At 37.9% G+C, this 20,616-nt stretch overlaps 1 protein-coding gene across 1 annotated transcript; it reads left to right on the top strand.

Annotated features, from left to right (window-relative positions):
* The first annotated feature begins 2,643 nt into the window (after window positions 1-2,643).
* On the top strand, window positions 2,644-3,090 carry LOC111810822 (stigma-specific STIG1-like protein 3). Its single transcript, XM_023697628.1, has one exon. It carries the CDS (start codon window positions 2,644-2,646, stop codon window positions 3,088-3,090), a length of 447 nt encoding a protein of 148 aa, XP_023553396.1.
* The last annotated feature ends 17,526 nt before the right edge of the window (window positions 3,091-20,616 follow it).

Raw genomic sequence — 20,616 nt, 5'->3', positions numbered from 1 at the left:
ATAATGAAAATGGAAAAATGTTGGGACCTCATGCATTATTGTGTGTTCATGCATTGGGCCTCATGCATTATTGTGTGTTCATGCATTGGGGGATACTTTTTCTCTTTCACAATAGTACGGACGCACACACTACGAAGCAGGGAAACGATCATTATGTTTACCATAATGCTGCCATGACGTTCGCTATTCCTAACGGGTGTCCGACATCAACAGCTACTAGAGAATACTCATCCGACTAGAAAGGGGCCCATGAGGTGTGCGAACCGATTGGTGGGTTCATACTCGCACGTGTGGACCATGCGTAGGAAAATTAAGTACACATCCAATTGCTCCTTTATGATAGCCACGGTAGAAAAATAGACTGCTATGATAGGTCCCACTCATACAATTGTATGTGTTTGCATTTAACCTCGATAGGGGCAGTCACCTACTAAGTATTTCTTAAATACCCAAGACACGTGCTACTCTTATTTTTTAGGTAAAGGCAAGGCATCTTTGTACGGCTGACGTCGACGTCACAATTTGAGACCATGTCACATGCATAAGGTAATTGTATTTATTTGCTTAGACTTATGTAAGGATAAAGATGTTTTTAATTTTAATTTTAAGGTAATTTCATTTAGTATTTCAACGTGTCGTTTTAATGATGTTTTCGAACACATAAATCCATGACAGTATTTTAAGATGAAGTTTATGTTTTATGATAAAGTTTATTCGCTTATTTCCGCACAAAATGACTACATTATGATGACGGTAGCGACTCTAAGTAAGCAGAAATCGATGATCATAACATAAATTTCCTCATAATAATTTAAACTGTCTAAACCTAATTATGTATAAATATTTTAAACTTTGACTTAAAAATTTAAACTAGCTAAAAGTAGTCATACTAACCTTAAAAGCTTTTGAAGAATTGAAACTAGGAGAAAAGGGTTCAAGCGTATCAGACCCAAGTGGGATCAACCAAAATGTCAGCCATGAGCGGTTAAAAAGTGTATTCTCTTACTGGATTTGAATTCGAACCGTTCAAGTGAGATGATAAACCGAAGTGGGATCAACTAAAATGTCAGCCATCAACCAAAATGTCAGCCATGAGTGGTCAAAAAGTGTATTCTCCGACTGGATTAGAATTCGAACCGTTGAAGTAAGATGATAGACCCAAGTGGGATCAACCAAAATGTCAACCATGAGCTGTCAAATTCGAACCGTTTAAATGAGATGATAGACCCAAGTGGGATCAACCAAAATGACTAAAATGTCAACCATGAGCGGTCAAATTCGAACCGTTTAAGTGAGATGATAGACCCAAGTGGTATCAACCAAAATGTCAACCATGAGCTGTCAAAAAGTGTACTCTCCGATTAGATTCGAATTTGAATCGTTCAACTGAGATGATAAAACTAAGTGAGAGACCTTCTTTTTACGGTGGAGGTCAACTTTCCACTTCCATTTATAGTTGGTTTAGTATATTATGATTATTCTAAAAAAACTAAGTTGATATTTATAATTAGCCTAATAATTCATTTAGACTTTAGTAGATTACTTAATAAATTTTTAAACTTGCAATATCACCGAGTGCCATGACGCTCTCCCAACCATACCCAAATTTGTTGAACCAAAACATCTTCCCCTCGAAACTTTAAACTTGTTTAAGCCTACTTAAGATTAAAATCTCTATTATATTTCTATCTTTTAATTTCATTCTAAGTATTAATATGTTAAAAGCATAGGCACCGATCATATTTGCTAAAACCACCATACTTAAATGACGGTGAAAGTTCTTTAATACAAGATATTTGACTATAATAAAAGAGCAAATATGATATCTATGATAAGCCGTAATGAAAGACAAATATCTCAATATCTCCAATTATAAAAGATATTTGCTTATAATAAAAGGTAAAATATGATACATATGTTAAATTATAATTCAAGAATAAATATCCTTGACATACCGAAATTAAAAAACTAACCAAACATTATATGGAGTAAACTATATACTAAATCTAATATTAACTTGTTCGTAAGATATATAAACTTTGGAAAATAAAAATAATGTGTATAATGTCGAATGTCACACCTGTCCCCATACGATTCGTGAGAGTTAGTCAACTTGAAAAATGATTAAAACTTTGCATTCAAACCTCTCATTTTCCAAGCTATCTTTGCTTATTTCATGCCCTTTAGAGACTTATATTTAAATAAATGTTTTGGTTCTAAGTAAATACACAACTACATTAAATTAAAGCCATCTCTTTTGCTTCAATTTTGAGCCTTTTTGCATTGCAAACCCCTAACCTTTGCTTAATCTAGCAGCATACCTTAATTTCCTCATGCCAGCTCCTTCATGGCGACACTATATTTCTTAAAATCCCTGATTTACCCCTTTGACTTTTGAACCTACATCACATTGATTAATTAAAATTATGTAAGATACAAGCTTTGTGAGCTATTGACCTAGAATTCAACAACACTCTTTGCCATTTCCTTTTACACCATCTTTCTCGGATTAGTCCTACTATATACATCAAACCTCCCCGCCCCTACCTTCCTACCCTTCTCCCTCTCTGAAAAAAATCCAATTTCAAAGATCTGAATCGACCTGTACGCGCTCCTCTCTTTATAACTTCCACGGACGAAGCCATGGAAGTTAAGAAAGTAATGCTCGTAATAGCTATAACCATGGCTCTATCCATCACTATCACCCTGAAGACCTTCGTAAAGTCAAAAGAGACAACAACGTCAGGTGTCGTCGAAGATTCGACGACGACATTGTTGCCATCAAGAAGCTTGAGTCGTTTTCTAGCCGAGGAGGTGAAGAACCCTAGAGCGGCGAGCCATTGCCACAAGAACAAGAAGATGTGCGAGAAAATGCATGGAAAAGGGTGGGAATGTTGCAACAACAAGTGCGTGGATGTGATGCATGACAAGCACAATTGTGGTGGATGCAAGAAGAAATGTAAGTACACGGGGGAGTGTTGTCGAGGGCAGTGCGTTGATGTGGCGTATGACAAGCGGCATTGCGGGCAATGCAACAACCGCTGCAAGCCGGGGAAGTTTTGTGTATATGGCATGTGTGAGTATGCATGATATTCAATTCTTCTATTATCCATTATTTCAATGGATCATCTAATCATCTTGAACTTTCTTGTTTCAAAAAAAGAATTTGAAAAAAATTTGAAATACAATAAAAAAAGAGTCACATAAATTATTGTGGATCTGTTAAAAACAATGGGTAGAATTGATTGTTTTTGTTATTAGGAGAGGATTTATTTGTAACGCGTGCTCCTAAGTATATATACAATTTTTTTTTTCTCATTTGACTATGTTACCGTAATTTATCTGTTTAAAGTTACATAAATTTATGGTTCTCGTGAGATTGTTAGTGGCTGTTGTTAGACGAACACGACTCTCCACAATGGTATAATATTGTCTAATTCCATTGGTACGAAGATTTTTGGGGAAATCCAAAACAAAGCCATGAGAGCTTATGCTCAAAGTGGACAATATCATATCATTGTGGAGAGTTATGTTCGTCTAACATAGTATCAGAGCCATCTCCTAAACTTAGTCGATGTGGGACTTTTATCATCCAACACCTGCCACTGCCTCACACTTAAATGCCGACATACCCTTTACCTTAAGCCTGACAAATCTCGTGTTACTTGTCCTACCGCTTTCATTAGTTGGAAAAAAAAAAAACCCCGTATGCTAGTTTTGTCGAAGAGGATCCTAATAGAGAGAATAGTAAGATAACGAGCTAGAGCCCGCCAAGTGGGCAGTGTCCCACTTTTTTTTACTATCCAAAGCTTCTATACATTTTGACAACAGCTGCCACTACCTCACACTTAAATGCCGACATACCCTTTACCTTAAGTCTGACAAATCTCGTTTCACTTGTCCTACCGCTTTCATTAGTTGGAAAAAAAAACCCGTATGCTAGTTTTGTCAAAGAGGGCCCTAATAGAGAGAATAGTAAGATAACGAGCTAAAGCCCGCCAAGCAGGCAGCATCCCACTTTTTTTTACTACCCAAAGCTTCGATACATTTTGAAGTCAAATTTACCGTTTTACACGAGTTTTATTTTTGGGATCCTAATGAATTTTTTAAAATTTTAAAATATTTTCTTTTCATTATTTATATTTTACCAAAGTTTTTATCTTGAAACCAACACCAAGGACATATATTATATACTTTAAGTTCATTCTTTATGTTTGGATCTCTACTCAACCCATTACTTTAATTATAAAATATGGATTTATAGAAGTTTTTAGAGATCCAATTAATAGAGCTCATGAAGTAAGATTGTTTTTAATAATTTTGTACCCAAAAATAGAAAAAGTAAATGAACGAGCTGAGATCATATCGGAATGAGAGCGATCCTGAAAATATATGATGGTTAAAGAAGATTTAAAAGAATTGAAAATTATTACGTATACCAATAAGGTAAATCTTCATTTTCGGTTGCTCAATCATAGGAACTTCATAGTTTAAACGTGTACTTCTTGAAACAACTCTAAATATACAAAGATAGTTTTTTACTCTTAGAAGCGAAAAATATACAACGTGACCATGTCGTAGAAGATGTAGAGAAATGTCGAATCTAGATTATGAATCATGGTCCAATCCTAGACATGGATTATTACAAAATATTTAAAATATCATATTAACGATAAAAAATAAATTATTATGACGAGGAGTATAGCTAACAATGGAACTTAGTAAAGCATCAACAAAATACATCAAAGAAGCTTCGTTAAGGGAAAAAGAAAAAACCCATAAGAAATATGTAAAAATAAAAGTAAACAACAATTCTGAAAGTGAAAAATCGAGCAATCGACCTTTAAAATGATAATAAATATCTTATCCACTGAACTATGCTCGAATTGAACAAAACAAAAAATTAAACATAATTCAAATATTTCATATCAAAATCTTTCTAAGTTTATCGTATTATATTTTTAAGGGTAAGTTTTTGGGCGAAATGTATCATATAAATTTGTGTCACTAGGCCAAGTTATAGGCAATAAGTAGCTAGTTTTTTAATTAACATGTAAGGAAGAACCATTAATTCATCCATTCATAGGTTCAAATTGTACTAAAATGGTAAGCCTAATTTGAATGAGAAGCAAAAGCCAAAGTCCAAAGGCGTCCATATTCTGTTTACACCAAAGAAAGAGTTGCTTTAAGAAAAAAAAAAATAAATGTTAAAACGTACACTAAAAGCAACATACTCACACATAAATGCGTTTATTAGCTAAGTTCTCCATTGAAATTTGCACCAAATCACATGCATTTCCCCTTAAAATATGCTCCTTTTCACATGTATTTTACCTTAATATAAGGTGAAGCAAAAAGCAATGCCCCGTTGCTCATAATTCTCCAAAACAAAATTAGTTAATAAGCCTATTTACTCTTTATTATTAAATTGACTAATCGTTTTATCGAGCCTTATGTGAGTTTCAGAGAGATCGTAAAGGTCAATTTTTTTTTTTTTTTTTATGATTTCATCATATTTCGTCATGGATCAACTCAAATCACTATTGGTGTTCAAAGCCAAGAGTTATTGAACATGAGTCTACCGGTGAGTCCTCGGATTTGAATTTGAAATTTAGGAAATTTTTATGGATTTTATGGGTCTTTTTTGTGTGGTTGATTTATGGATTTGTAATTGAATAAGTGGTCGAAGTTTTACACCCGTTCCTTTTGTGGTAAAACACGCCACAAAGAAGCCAGTTGAGATATAATATTTAGAGTATATATTATTTATAGAATATATTTTAAATATTATATTTTAATATTCTTTATTTATGATTTGATTTACAGTATATTTTATTTGGCTAGTTTGTATCATATTTAAGGATATGAATATTAATAAGAATACACCTTAGATTCCAATTTTATTTCTATTTCTCATTCTTTAAGAAATCAAGAGAGAAACTATTTAGAAATTTGGTGGAGAAGAAGATGAGTAAGGATTGAGAAGCCATTGAAAATAAAGGATCGGGATTTCTAAACCAAAAAGGTTATGATAACATGACATTATTTGCTACTATGAGAATATTTGCTAAAATACCCCACGTGGAAAGAAGGAAGAGGGGGAGAGGAAAACCAAGAGAGAGAGAAACTATTCAAAGTTTTCCGGTGAACTTAGTCCGACGAGGAAACGCATGAGGATAACTCAAAGGACGACAACGAAACGAGAGGGAGAACACGACAATGACACTAGATACGTCACGTTTAGCCATAGTTCTCATCGTCGGACGCTTATTCACAACATAGTAGTTGTGCACTTCGAAACCAAACTAGAGGAAACAAATCTACATCAGAGACAAAGCCACGATCTCGAAATACCCTAAGGACGAGTAAACCAACTGAAATGAAGAGGGAGGTGTCAGCTTTGATAAAAAAGATGACATCGGAACGACGCCAAGAGAAAGAGAAAACAAAAGTAGAAGTGTCGGGTCGAACCAAATTCGGGTTGGACCCAACCTGTGACCCAACCGGCCTCAATCCAACCAAGGCACCTACAGCCAACGCGGGCTTCAGCCCTGTCCACCTATAGCGACCCACACCCGCGACCAGGTCGAAGAATAAAGGAGGGCACAACCAGGCGAGTGGAGGACCCCAATGCACGGGTGTAAATGTAAAGTGCCCCTGCATGGATGACAGTGAATGCTAGAAAGGTCATGGGAGTCATAATAGGGTAGTAATATGGATTGTTCTTCATTTTTTCATTTAATAGTTGAGAGGTGGTTTCTTTATATTTCATGTTAAAAGACTATGATGTTTCAAATTTCTTGTTTTGAATTGAATGTGTAAGTGCATGGCTTCATTTTAAAGAGTTTATTATAAACGTCTGCGCATGTTATTTAAAGCATGCATGTGGTGCAAAGGTTACGAAAATTTTTTTACACAATCGTCGAAAAATGCAAGATTTCTATTGAGGCACCGGAAACCTCGCGAATTAAAACAACTGACGATCTCTACAAGAAACCCCACACAGTAGCCACTCCTTATAACTCACCTGCAAAAAAAGAGAACATGAGACACAGAGAGCAAGAGGAAAGGGCGAACGAAGTCCCCTTTGGAGTATGATGTCGATGAAATAGAGAGTTTATGTTAAGGATATTTAGTAATAAATTATTGTTTACCATATATATTATATTTGATATTTTATTATAAGGCAAATATCTAATATTTGCCTTATTTCCAGAGGTATCTTTCCATTTATCGTTATTTCTATTTATTACTATTTCCATATCCTTGTAATTTATTTGATTATAAATAAGATAACTTTCACACCATTTAGGTGTGGTGAATTCAGCAAACATTTACATGGTATCAGAGCCAGGTTGGTTTAGCAACCCGTATCCTTCATTTTCAATGGCTTTTGAAATCTTCTACTGTTCTTCTCCACCACCACTGCTGGCTTTGACGCCTCAGGGGCAGTCGTCATGGCTGCCACATGCAGAGTCGATTTATTACTCTTCGGCTCCACCCTTTTGACCTCCAAATCATCTTTCGCCATACTCTGTACATACAACCTCACATTTTCCAAACATAGCCTCTTTCATTTTCTTCCCAATTTTCCATTCATCCTTCATCCTTCCCAGAAACCCTAATCTTAGAATCTTCATCAGCGTTCTCTTCGAAAATATACAGAATCTCAATAAGCCCATCGACCTTATGCAGAGATTTATCTTTGGAATCTAGGCGCCGCACTGGCCTTTTCGCCAACCAAGTTGCCGCTGCCCTTCTCGCCAAAATTGGCTCCTTCGCCCAATGTGGCAACTCTTCTGGCTTCAACATTGTCTTTGTCCCTTGCTCTAGGTTTCCCCTTCTACTTCTTGGGGTTAGACATATTCTCACCAGAGCTAAGGCAGCATCGTCGCTAAGTGACAATCCCTCTTCATGGGTTAGACATATTCTCACCAAAGCCAAGGCAGCATCGCCGCTGAGCGGCGATCCCTCTGCAATTTTTGATGGCCAAGAAAGTGTTTCTTTACACCTCCTCTAAACCAGGCTGTTGACATCTTCACGAAAAGTGTTTCTCAACCTCTTTGATTTTTTCAGATCCAAGCTTCACGTTCGTTCAAATCCGACGCTCATCTTGCGGTGGGGTGTTAAGGATATTTAGTAATCAATTATAGTTTACCATATATATTATATTTGATATTTTATTATAAGATAAATATCTAATATTTGCCTTATTACCATGGGTATCTTTCCATTTATTGTTATTTTCATTTATTACTCTTTCCATATCCTTGTAATTTATTTTATTATAAATAAGATAACTTTCACACCATTTAGGTGCGGTGGATTCAGCAAACATTTACAAGTTAGATCCAACACTATAACAAACAACACACGCTGCACAAGTGACGACTGACGACTTGAAACATACCACAGTAAGTCTAACGATGCCTTTCTGTCATGGTCTTCAACGTAACCTCGTCATTGGCAAAGGGGAGTTATTTTCGAATAAATGAACACCGTGCTTCTCTATTTCAAGCCACACAAACGTATTTGTCACCTCGGGTGTAAATGAGAAGTGAAGGGAGATTGACGACAGTCGGGATCAAAAAGGAAGAATGATCGAGGAGGCTGTCAGAAGCTTTCGGGATGAGAGAGAAACTGAATCAGAAATCATGTGGAATCGTGCGAAGAAGATGACTGTTATCTTTGACTGAGCGAATGTGAGGAACGTTGACAGAGAAAAAAAGCCGAAAGAAAATGTTGGAAGAAGAAAATAACGGAAAAATAAAGAGAGGGACAGTATTTCAGATTATGAGTTGAAGACTAGATGATTTTATTCTCATTCAATTTGTATATTTAAATAATCATTCTATCCTAAAAATGTAAAAAGGTGGCGACTTAATTAAACTCCTCTAACTTTAATGGTGTGGCTTTAACAATAAAATAGGAATTCTGGCCACTTAATTAAACTCCTCCCACTGCCCACTAACTTTAATGGTGTGGCTTTAACAATAAAATAGAAATTCTTAACTTAAGAATAGGGATTTATCTAACAATCTCCTCCTGAATCTCTAGGTATATTTACCTTATTATTTGAATTCCGATCTTCGAGCGAGCGTAGTTCTTCAAATTTCACCCGCACTAGAGATTTGGTGAAGATATCTCCAAGCTGTTTCTCTATTCGGGTGAAATCAGTCTTGATGAGCCCCCGATCTGATTTCTATGTGCTTGCTCCGGTCGTGCAAAACTGGATTTTTGATCAAGGAGATCATAGCTTTGTTGTCCACGTATAGCATTGGTGGATTGCCTTCTCTTCCGATGAGTTCTTCCATCAGTCGTGCAAGCCAAATCTCCTGTGTTGCTGCCGTCGAAGCGGCGATGTATTCTGCTTCGCAAGAAGACAAAACAACTACATTTTGTTTAGTTGATTGCCAGCAGATTGCGCCGCTTGAGAGGAAGTAAATCATTCCGCTGGTGCTCTTACGATCATCAACGTCACCGATCATGTCACTATCATTGTAAATGACCAGCTCAAGTTTCTCCTTTCCTCTCCCTGTGCAGTATCTCACATCCCAACCTTTGGTTCCGGCCACATAGCGCACGATGTGTTTGACAGCCACCAGATGCTCCTCCCTAGGTCCTTCCATAAACCTATTCAAGAATCCAACGGAACAAGCAAGGTCAGAGCGTGTGTTTACCAGATAGCGCAGGCTCCTGACAATGCTGTGGTAATTGGTGGGGTCGATTGCTGTCGTAGTGCCGACCTTCCTTAGCTGGAGTCGGGCCTCCATTGACGTCCTTGTAGGGTTACTGTCCGCTAGCCTAGCTATGTCCAGTAGCTTCTTTGCGTACACACCTTGACAGATGGTGATGTCGGCAGTACTCTATTGCACTTTGATGTCGAGCTTGTAGCTGAGCACGCCGAGATCGCTCATCTTGAAGTTCTTTGACATGTCCCTCTTGAATCTCCCAAGAACTTCCATGTCACATCCAGTGATTATGAGGTCGTCGACGTACACTCCCACGATCATCCGAGGAGAATTCTCTGGCTCGGTCCATGCGCAGCACTTGCATCTTCTTCCCACATTTAGCCTCCGCTCGCGCTTGAATGCGCTTAATCACCTCTGCCGCCTCACTCTTCGCTTGCAGTAGGACCAGCCACATGAAGCGGCATTTATCATCGACCAATAGGAGAAAGAGGGTCTTGCTGTCTGGGGTCGCCGGCTTGATGGACCCGCAAATACCGTCGTGCACGAGCTTCAATGGCTCATCGAGGCGGTAAGACATCTAAGACGGAAAGGGGTTGCGCCTCTGCTTGTCGATGAGACACCCGTCGCACAGCCTATTCACTCCTTCGACTGCCAGCAAACCGTGCACTATCTCCTCCTTGTGTAGTTTTTGTAGAGTAGGAGCAGGAAAGTTCTGGTGCCCGTACCTTCCGTGCCACTTCCAAGCTACTTTTTCGATCCTGGCTGAGAGGCTAACCAGTTGCTCTATCTCCAACTCCAGGATGTAGAGGCAGTTTGCCGTGCGCCAAACTTGCGTGAGCAGCTGTCAATCTTGAGTAGCCCGCACTCGATGAAAATGTGGCAGCGGACCTCATCGAGTTGACCCATGCTCACAAGGTTAGCCTTGAGCCTCGGGATGAAGTAGACACCGGTTAGCTTGCGGTGCTCGCCTCCCTTGCCGATGAACAGGAAGGTGTCACGCCCTTCGATCTCGACGACGGAGCCGTCACCAAGTTTGACCTTCCCATGAATCCCCAAGTCGAGCTTGGAGAACGCAAATTTGGCCCCGGTCATATGGTTTGTTGCCCCCGTGTTGAGGACCCATCGCTGGTGCTCGTGCTGCTCGCCCCTCTCATCGATCTAAGCAAACACCTGCTCCTCCTTCAGCTGAATTGGCTCTCGAGCCGATGCCCTTTGTCATGCCTAACTGGAGCTCTTCCTCGGGATCTATTGACCCCTCACCGACAATCCTCACCGAAGCAGTTACGTTGTCGGTTACTTCCGTAGATTTTGAATCAGAATTGGGGCGTCGGGGACGCCAGATAGGACCGATGCACTCACCATGAAAAGAGCCTTCTCTTCCTCCTCGGATTGGGCCACATGGGCCTTCTCCTTGTTCCTGAGCTTGCTCCAGCAATTCTTGCTCAGGTGGCCTTTCTTCCCGCAGTTCGAGCACTGGATCGGCCCACCATCAGTCGACTCCTTCTTTTGATCCATTTCTTTCCCACGCGTGCCCCCCCAAGATTTCCATGACTTCTTACCGCCTTTACCGCTGGAGGACCCGTTGCTCTAGAGCCGGCTCTTCCTCCTCGGATTGGGCCACATGGGCCTTCTCCTTGTTCATGAGCTTGCTCAAGTGGCCTTTTTCCCCACAGTTTGAGCATTGGAATTGCTCGCCATCAGTCGACTCCTTCTTTTGATCATTTTCTTTTCCACGCGTGCGCCCCTGAGATTTCCATGACTTCTTACCGTCTTTGCCACTGGAGGACCGGTTGCTCTCTCTGGAGTTGTCGCGGAGCTTCTGAGTTGCAAGATTTCCATGACTTCTTACCACCTTTGCCGCTGGAGGAACCGTTGCTTTTGCCGGAGCTGTTGCGGAGCTTCAGGCATGCAAGTCATTTCTCCTCAGTGAGGAGTAGACGACCCTGCTTGTCGACAGCTGAAGCGACATTCTTCTTCCGCTGCTCGATATTACACAGTCTTTCGATCACCTCTTCCACCATTAGGTCGTTCACGTCAAGTAATATCTCGATTGAAATCGCAACTTGCTCGATTGAAATCGCAGCATCCTCTTCACGATTTCTGTCTCGTTGATTCTCCCATCGAGAGTGGTGATGCTGTTGGCGAGCCCCGTGATCTGCATTGAAAAATCATCGACGGATTTCCCGTCCTTAAAGCAGATCTCCGAGAGCTTCTTTTGTCGTTGTTCGATGTTGGACTCCCGCACTCGCTGTACACCAACCTGGCGGTATTTGGTCCCCACCCAGGCCGATTGCGCGGTGCGCTTGGTGGAAAGAGACACTAGCATCTCTGGAGGAACAGACCGTAGTATGACAGTGAATGCCAGCCGATCCTCTTTCTGTTATTCATCGCTTCTCTATTTTTCTCAAAATTTCCTCACCAGCCGAATCTCTCAGTCAAAGATAACAGAGAGAAACTGAATCGAAAATCACGGGTGAAGAAGACGATCCATTCGGACCCAGGTCGAATATCCACCTACAGTCCAACCTTCTATTAGATCCAGCAAATACAAACCAAAACCCATAATTCAAATCCAGCGCCCACTTAAGCCCAATTGCAAGGTCACGAGCCACCTGACGCTAGGCCTGATATCATCAGCCCCTCCACACAGACAGTAAATAACTCGCGCAATCTCGGGAACTAGACTCGACCTAACTCCGACGACCTTCGTGCTCCGGCCCTACACGTGAGTGATGCATGGCGACTCCTCGGCTTGGTCAGCTCCATCACTGAAACTCAACTCCTACTGTAGCTCGATAGCTAAAAATCAAGTTATTCAACTCACTTTGGCATTTGGACATCGTTCCCTACGTATTGGACCCTTCCCAGGTTGAATTTAACATTATTAAGGCAATTAAGGTCAAATTTCCCAAATCAAATTGTATTTAGTAAATTATAATTACTAAAGAAATTAGGGGAATGTTATAATAGGATGAAACACTTCGACGATACTGGAAACAAACTTGAGGGAAGAAAACAAGTGAATTCGAGTTTATGGAGAATGTCGACCTAGGCCATCCAAATAAGTGGCCTTATTATAGGCTCAATCGGAAGACTTGTCTTATGTATGACGACACGTGTCAAGTAGTCCTTGCACGTGTCATGTATGATTATATAATATGATAATGATGTGAATTGAAGTCACGTACTACTTCTATATTTCAAGTAAAGGCAAGGCACCCTTGTACGGCTGATGACGACATCACAATTAAAAACCATGATACATACATATGATAGTTATATTTAATTTCATACATATTAGGTTCGTATAGGGCTTGACTGTTTTTACTTTTTTTATTTACGTCTATTTTAACATTTCTTTTGTATGGTTATAAAAACCTTTTATTAAACACGTAAGTTCATGATATTGATTTACTAAGACATTTTGAATGATTATTTTCACATAAGAAGTCACGTGATGTATACGGTAGCGACTTTAAACTAGCAGAAATCTATAGTCGTTACATGTAGTAACGCCACTAATTTACGCAAGAAAAATTAGAAGCGTTAGAGATACTATGAGAAAAGTTAATTGTGTTTAAAGCTCCCTATGTAACACTTACATATCACACTGCAACGTAAATTATTATAGACAAAATGTTTTACACATTTTTTCAATCCTGACACGTGTAATTAGTTTTATGAGCTTTACGTATGACAACAGTTTTCAATCATGACTCGTACTAAATTTTTTTTTTCTTTCAATTTAAAGCGGTAATAAATTTTTATAATAAATTTTTTGTCAACCCATTTCATAATTTCAAAGTTATTTAACATCGACGACGTTGACAAAAATATTAAACTATTGACAAAATTTTGATGTCAACAAAACTATTAAAGTCTCAAGTTTATAAAAGTTTTGATAGAAATATCTATAAACATCGATACTCATAGATAGTTCACAAGAAAAAAATATTAAAAAATTAGATTAATAAATCAACATTTTACACTTTTAGAGAGAGGGAAAAGAGGAAGATGGGACTCCGACTTCAATATTGAATACTGAAATGTGAAATAGTGAATGTTATTGAAGTTGGTGACGTGAACTTGAGTACACTTGATGATATGAATCATTTGAAAAATAAACGGATTCGTTCTATCGTGGATCTCTTACAAGATCAATACAAATTGGCTCTAGTTCGTTTAAAAAATATGGTTAGAGGAACTATACGTGGAGCAATTAGACATAAATTGATATTGATTCATCGAAATTTGGTAACTTCAACTCCATTTACAACAACGTTTGAATCTTTTTTCGGATTACACATATTATCTTAAGTCTTAGATCGAACTAATCCATTGACACAAATAATTCATGGGATCGTTAATTAATAATCTTAGTCTACCTCACTTAATTTAAAACCTAGTTGTCCCAAACACCAATGGGGAGAAAGAAAGTCTGTCACGAAATCTTTCTTAACCACATGGTTGTTCATGTAAAATGTGCTATAAATAAGTTTGTTGTATTCCACCATTCCTACTATAAGCATAGCATTATGGCTTGGATTTGAGCGTGTTGGACCGTAAAGCTACAACCTTCAATGCTTTGATACCACTTGTTGTAGCGGAATGCTATAATCAAAATGCTTTGATACCCAATTGTTGTAGCCGAATGTCACAACCAAAATGTTCTGATACCTAATTGTTGTAGCGAAAGGGGAAGCCAAATCGATCGCACTCACACACCTACAAACAGAAATTAAATAAAGAGACACAAAGGTTTATGTGGTTCGGAGAGAAGAAATTCTCTTACATCTACAAGTGTTTACAAGCGAATATCTCACCCTCACACTACAAAGTATCTCTTACAAAGTTACAGACAAATACAAAATAACAATGACTTCACATGACTACACACGTGACAATGACTTCACATAGACTCCGCACAAAGCTAGACAAGCCTTTATTATAGGCATAGCAATACTAATTTTTATACCTCAACCAAAAAAATGAGAATATTGATAAAAATGGTTATGAACTAAATGAGATTTAATAACCGAAACAAATGAGAATTATGACAATTTACAAAAATCTCGACCTTGTCAGAAGATTCTCAAGCAGATAAACGGTTTTGCTGCCACCAAATCAACATGCTACTTCTTTCGTCCAATGTTGATCAAATCCAAGCAATGTTGGAACTTTTCACGAGTAACTATCAAATTCCCTCCTTCCAAAGTGATACGATAACCATTCCCATCCAAAACACCAAGGAAATCAATTTAAGAAATCTTATTTAGGGACATACCTCACATCATACAAAGATTTCTTCAATCTACATATCAAATGTTGTTGTCCAACTACTGAAAACCAACCGGTTATGTCATATGTATTTCTTCTTCCAAATTTGCATACAAGAAAATAATTTTTCATACCAAGTTGTGCAAACTCAAAATTAAATTGAGCAACTAAAGCCAACAATATATGAATGGAGGGAGATTATTGCAAATCTTGAAAAATATTATTTTCAAGAACAAATAAGCAAGCTCGCAATGAGAAACTTATCTTCGATACTTGATGGAGAGTGTGAGCACGTTGGTCGATGATGTTAAGTATTTCAAAATATCCCAAATACCACAACTTGGTACGTCGTAATGCCACAACCTCCAATACTTTGATACCACTTGTTGTGTGCCGTAAAGCCACAACTTTCATTTCTTTAATACCACTTGTTGTAGTGGAATGTCACGACCAAAATGTTTTAATACCCAATTGTTGTAGCGAAATGCCACATCGAAAATGTTATGATACCCAATTGTTGTAGCGAAAGTAAAAACAAGATCGATTGCACTCACACACCCACAAACAGAACTTAAACAAAGAGACACAAAGATTTATGAGGTTCGGAGAGAAGAAATTCCCCTACATCCACGAGTGGTAGCCAATCTTAATAATCAAAGTGTTTACAAGTAAATATGTGACTCTCACATCAAAGTCTCTCTTAACAAATTTCCTCCCAATTCTCTTTAGTCAAATACAAAATAATAATGACTTCACATGACTCCACACCTAACTCAAATGCCACTAGGCAAATACAAAATGACAATGACTTCACATAGATCTTCGATGCTGTTCGTCCAGCTTAGAGAAGTGGCAGTATTTTCCAAGATAGATCTTCAATCAGGGTATCTTCAGATTAAGATTAAAGAAGGGGATGTGTCGAAGACAGCATTCATAATAAGGTACGGTCATTATGAGTTTGCGGTGATGTTGTTTGGTCTCACTAACACCCTAGCAGTATTCATGGAGTTAATGAATAGAGTATTAAAAGAATGTCTAGACATGTTTGTTATCGTGTTCATAGATGACATCCTACTGTACTCAAAGACTATCAAGAATACCAAGAGCACCTTCGAAAAGTCCTAACCATTTTGAGAGAGAACAAGTTGTACACCAAATTCTCCAAGTGCGAATTTTGGCTACGAAAAGTCTCGTTTTTAGAACACGTGGTGTCGAAAGATGGAATCTCGGTAGACCCCACCAAGATTGAAGCGGTCACTAAGTTGGATCATTTGACCACCGTTACGAAGGTGTGAAGTTTTCTAGGATTAGCGGAATACTACCGACGATTTTTGCAAGACTTTATTAGGATAGCTTCGCCACTCACACAATTGACGAAGAAGCGTGTTCCATTTGTATGAGATGATGCATGTAACACAAACTTTTGAAACTTAAAATAGAGGTTAGTGCATCCCTAGTGCATACGGTACTAGAGAGCTAAGGATATGTGATTTATAGTGAACTCAAACTACTAAATAACTGTTTTACCTAAGCTAGGCTAGGAAGGACAACTAGACTAGTAAGTTTTTTTAGTTTTTTCTTTTTTCTACCTATACCCTTTCTTTTTTTTTTTCATAAGAATTCCGCATATTTTCATATTTAGGATTTACATATACAACATATATCACTGTCAAGAGTGANTTTAGCCATTTTATTTTATTTATTTATTATTATTATTATTATTATTATTATTTATTATTTTATTTTTTTTTTTTGTCCATGGGCGATTGAAGAGTACTTAATGTTGAATAATGCAAGTCTTTGATAAATTATTTAGATTTTTTTTTAAATGGAATGTTCAATTTTTTTTATTTTTTAATTCTCGAAGCAATAGTAGAAATTCAAAGTAAGTTATTTAACATCAACATCGACGTTGACAAAAATATTTAACACCAACATTTAAAGATAAATTCGTGACACCACCTTAAGTTAACCAGGTAAGTGATTTTAGTGTTAGAGTAGGATAATTGAATGATGTATGATGGTGCATGTCTCACAACCCCTGCATGCATCATATTATTTATGTTGTGTATGTGCTCTATGTAATAACATATGATGCTATGAAATGTATGCATGTGATATCTATTACGCCATGAATGAAATTAATTACTATGTACGTCATTTTATGTATTGACGTGTAAAGCTATGTGATGGATCATGTGATGACTGTCATGTATATGTGATGCATATATGTACTATGTCATGGATGAAAGGAAAAAGAGAATGATGTTAATGTTATGCTATGAGTGAAAATCATGGGGACCTCATGCATGTATGTATGTCATGTGCATAGGGATACTTCTCCGTTATGTTATGCTAGTACAAACGCGTACCATCAATATTTATGTTCGCCATGATATCATGTGTACCTCATGCATGTATGTATGCCATGTGCATAGGGATACTTCTCCGTTATGTTATGCTAGTACAAACGCGTACCATCAATATTTATGTTCGCCATGATATCATGTGTACCTCATGCATGTATGTATGCCATGTGCATAGGGATACTTCTCCGTTTTGTTATGCTAGTACGAACGTGTACCATCAATATTTATGTTCGACATGATATCATGTGGACATTTCCTTTTTCTGCGGCATTTGATGTTGTGTTAATGCAGCCTGACCAAGTCAAGTCTAGGAGGTACGTATACGAGCCTACTTGGTGGGTCCATGTGCGCCTACGTGGATTGTATGAGGAGAAGTACACACATTCAACCCTGCCTGGAACTTAAAGGAACGGTCCCAATCATGTTATGTGTGTGATTACATCACTAACTCCAACATTGAAGTGACTTATTGAGTATTTCTTAAAACACTCATGTCATGTGCTACCCCTATATTTTTCAGGTAAAAGTTAAACGCTCCTGCATGGATGATGGTGAATACTGGAAAGCCATGGAAGTCAATATAGGGCAGTAATATACATTGATTTTCATTTAGTAGTTGATAGGTGGTTCGTTCATATTTCATATTAAAAGACAGATGTTTTATATTTCATATTAAAAGAAGGATGTTTCAAATTTCTTGTTTTGAATTAGATGTGCAAGTCTATGGCTACATTTTAAAGTGTTTATTATGAACTTCTGCCTATGTTATTTAAGGCATGCATGTGGTCTAATAGTTAGGAAAAAAAGATTACGCAGTTGCTGAAAAACGCGAGATTTCTTGCGAGGCACATGTCGAATATGCACCTATAGTCTAACCTTCCATTTGACCCAGCAAATACAAACCATAACTCATAATTCAAGTCTAGCGGCCACTTAGCCCAATTGCAAGGTCACGAGACACCTGACGCTAGGCCTGATATCCTCAACTCCTCCACACAGATAGTAAACAACTCCCACAAACTCGAGAACTCGACCCGACCCAACTCTTACGACCTTCGTGCTTCAGCCCTACACGCGAGTGATGCATGGCGACTCCTCGGCTTGGTCAGCTCCATCAACAGGGCTTGGCTCCAATTGCGGCTCGATGGCTAAAAATCGAGTTATTCATCTCGCTTTGGCCTTTTGGACATTGTTCCCTATGTTTTTTACCCTCTCGGAGCTGAATTTAACCTTATTTAAGGTAAATAAGGTCAATATAATGTCCAATTTCCTAAATCAAGTTGTATTAAGTTAGTAATTAGAATGTCTAAAGAAATTAGGTGAATGTTCTAATAGGGCGACGAAACACCTCGATGATACTTGGAACAAACTTGAGGGACGAAATCAAGTGAATTCGAGTTTATTGAGAATGTCGACTTAGGTCATCCATGTAAGTGGTCTTGTTAAAGGCTCAATCGGAAGACTTATGTTATGTATGACGGCACGTGCCAAGTGGTCCTTGCACGTGTCATGTATGCTTATATAATACGATAATTACGTGAATTGAAGTCATTTACTACTTCTATATTTCAAGTAAAGGTAACCGACTCTATTTTAGCATTTCTTTTGTATTCTTTTAAAGACCTTTTATTAAACATGTAAATCCGTGATATCGACTTACGAAGACATTTTGAATGATTATTTTTACCTAAGAAGTCACGTGATGTATACGGTAGCGACTTTAAGCTAGCAGAAATCTAAGGTCGTTACATGTAGTAAGACTACTAATATAGACAAGAAAAATTAGAGACGTTACAGATACTATGAGAAAAGCTAATTGAGTTTAAAGTTCACTCTGTAAACCGCTTACATATCACACTATAAAGGATATAGAAAGGAAAAAGGTCAATTTTTCATATTTTTTATTTCACCACGTGTAATTAGTGTTATGAGCTTTTTACCTATGAGAAAAGTTTTTACCTAAGTATTATAGAGGCTAGTAAGGACAGCTAGATTAGTACGTTTTTATTTTTATCTTTCAATTTAAAGCGGTAATAAACTTTTATAATAAATTTTTTTTGTCTGCCTAAGCTAGGCTAAATTCTCCTCTAGTTATAGCACACTTACAAAATCAACCCATTTCATAATTTTTGAATGTACGAAATTCAAAGTTATTTAACATCAACATTTAAAATATTTAAAATATTGACGTTGAAAAAAATGTTGAAATCTCGAATTTCATAAAAAATTTGATAACAAAAATATTAAAGTCTCAAGTTTATAAATATCTATAAACATCGATACTCATAGATAGTTCACAAAAAATAAAAATTGTGTTAAAGAAATAGGAAGATGGGATTCCGACTTCAATATTGAATACAAAAATTGTTGACCGTCACTGAACATACTTAAATAGTGAATGTTATTGAAGTTGGTGGCGTGAAGTTGGTTACTGTAACGACCGGAAATTTTCTACTTAATTTAGGGTCGCTACTGTATACATACCATAAAAATTGAATGCAGAAGACTTCATTTAAATAACATAAAACATAACCTTTATCTTAAAACACAGCCATGGACTTACGTATTTCGAAAACATCTTTAAAACGACACAACAAAAGACTCGAAATGAATTAAATAAGCGTTTAAGTTTAAAACATCCTATTCTATCCCAAGTCTAAGAATATAAATGCCATTATCCTATGCATGTGCCATGATCTTGAGTTGCGATGTCGTCGTCAGCCGTACAGGAATGCCTTGCCTTAACCTCAAAAATGTAGTAGCACATGGCTTGAGTATTTAAAGAAATACTCAGTAAGTGACCCCACTATTGGGGTTAAATGCAACAATCACATGCAATGAAATGATGGGACCTATTTTTCGTTTCGTTTCGTTTCGTTTCATTTCGTTTCGTTTCGTTTCGTTTCGTTTTGTTTTCCCTACGGTGTAATCCTAACAGGTAATCGTGGACGTGTACCATATACTCTACACGCAACCCATACGTGCGAGTATGGGCTCACCAGCTAGTTCGCACACCGCTGGGCCACTATCCCTAGCCGGTGGGCATGCTCTGGGGGCCCATCGGGACCCGTTAAAACTAAAACCGTCACGGCAGCGCTATGCAGGGCATAACGATCGTTGTCCTGCCATTTGGATGTACGCGTCTGTACCCTCGTGATGGGATAGGAGTATCCCCAAAATGCATGATCACACAATATGCATGAGGTCCTACAGTCATCATTTAATGAACATAACCCCGTGTCACGTTTTCATGCTTACATGTCATTCTCATTCTCATT

Source organism: Cucurbita pepo, chromosome LG14 (genome assembly GCF_002806865.2).
Source record: "Cucurbita pepo subsp. pepo cultivar mu-cu-16 chromosome LG14, ASM280686v2, whole genome shotgun sequence".
In the NCBI taxonomy this organism is placed as follows: Eukaryota; Viridiplantae; Streptophyta; class Magnoliopsida; order Cucurbitales; family Cucurbitaceae; genus Cucurbita; species Cucurbita pepo.
The sequence above is the reverse complement of the archived record's forward strand: the minus strand, read 5'-3'. Positions and strand labels throughout refer to the sequence as shown.

Bases quoted from the DNA above. Each gene is read 5' to 3' on its own strand.
- LOC111810822 (XM_023697628.1), top strand. From the start codon at position 2,644: ATGGAAGTTAAGAAAGTAATGCTCGTAATAGCTATAACCATGGCTCTA.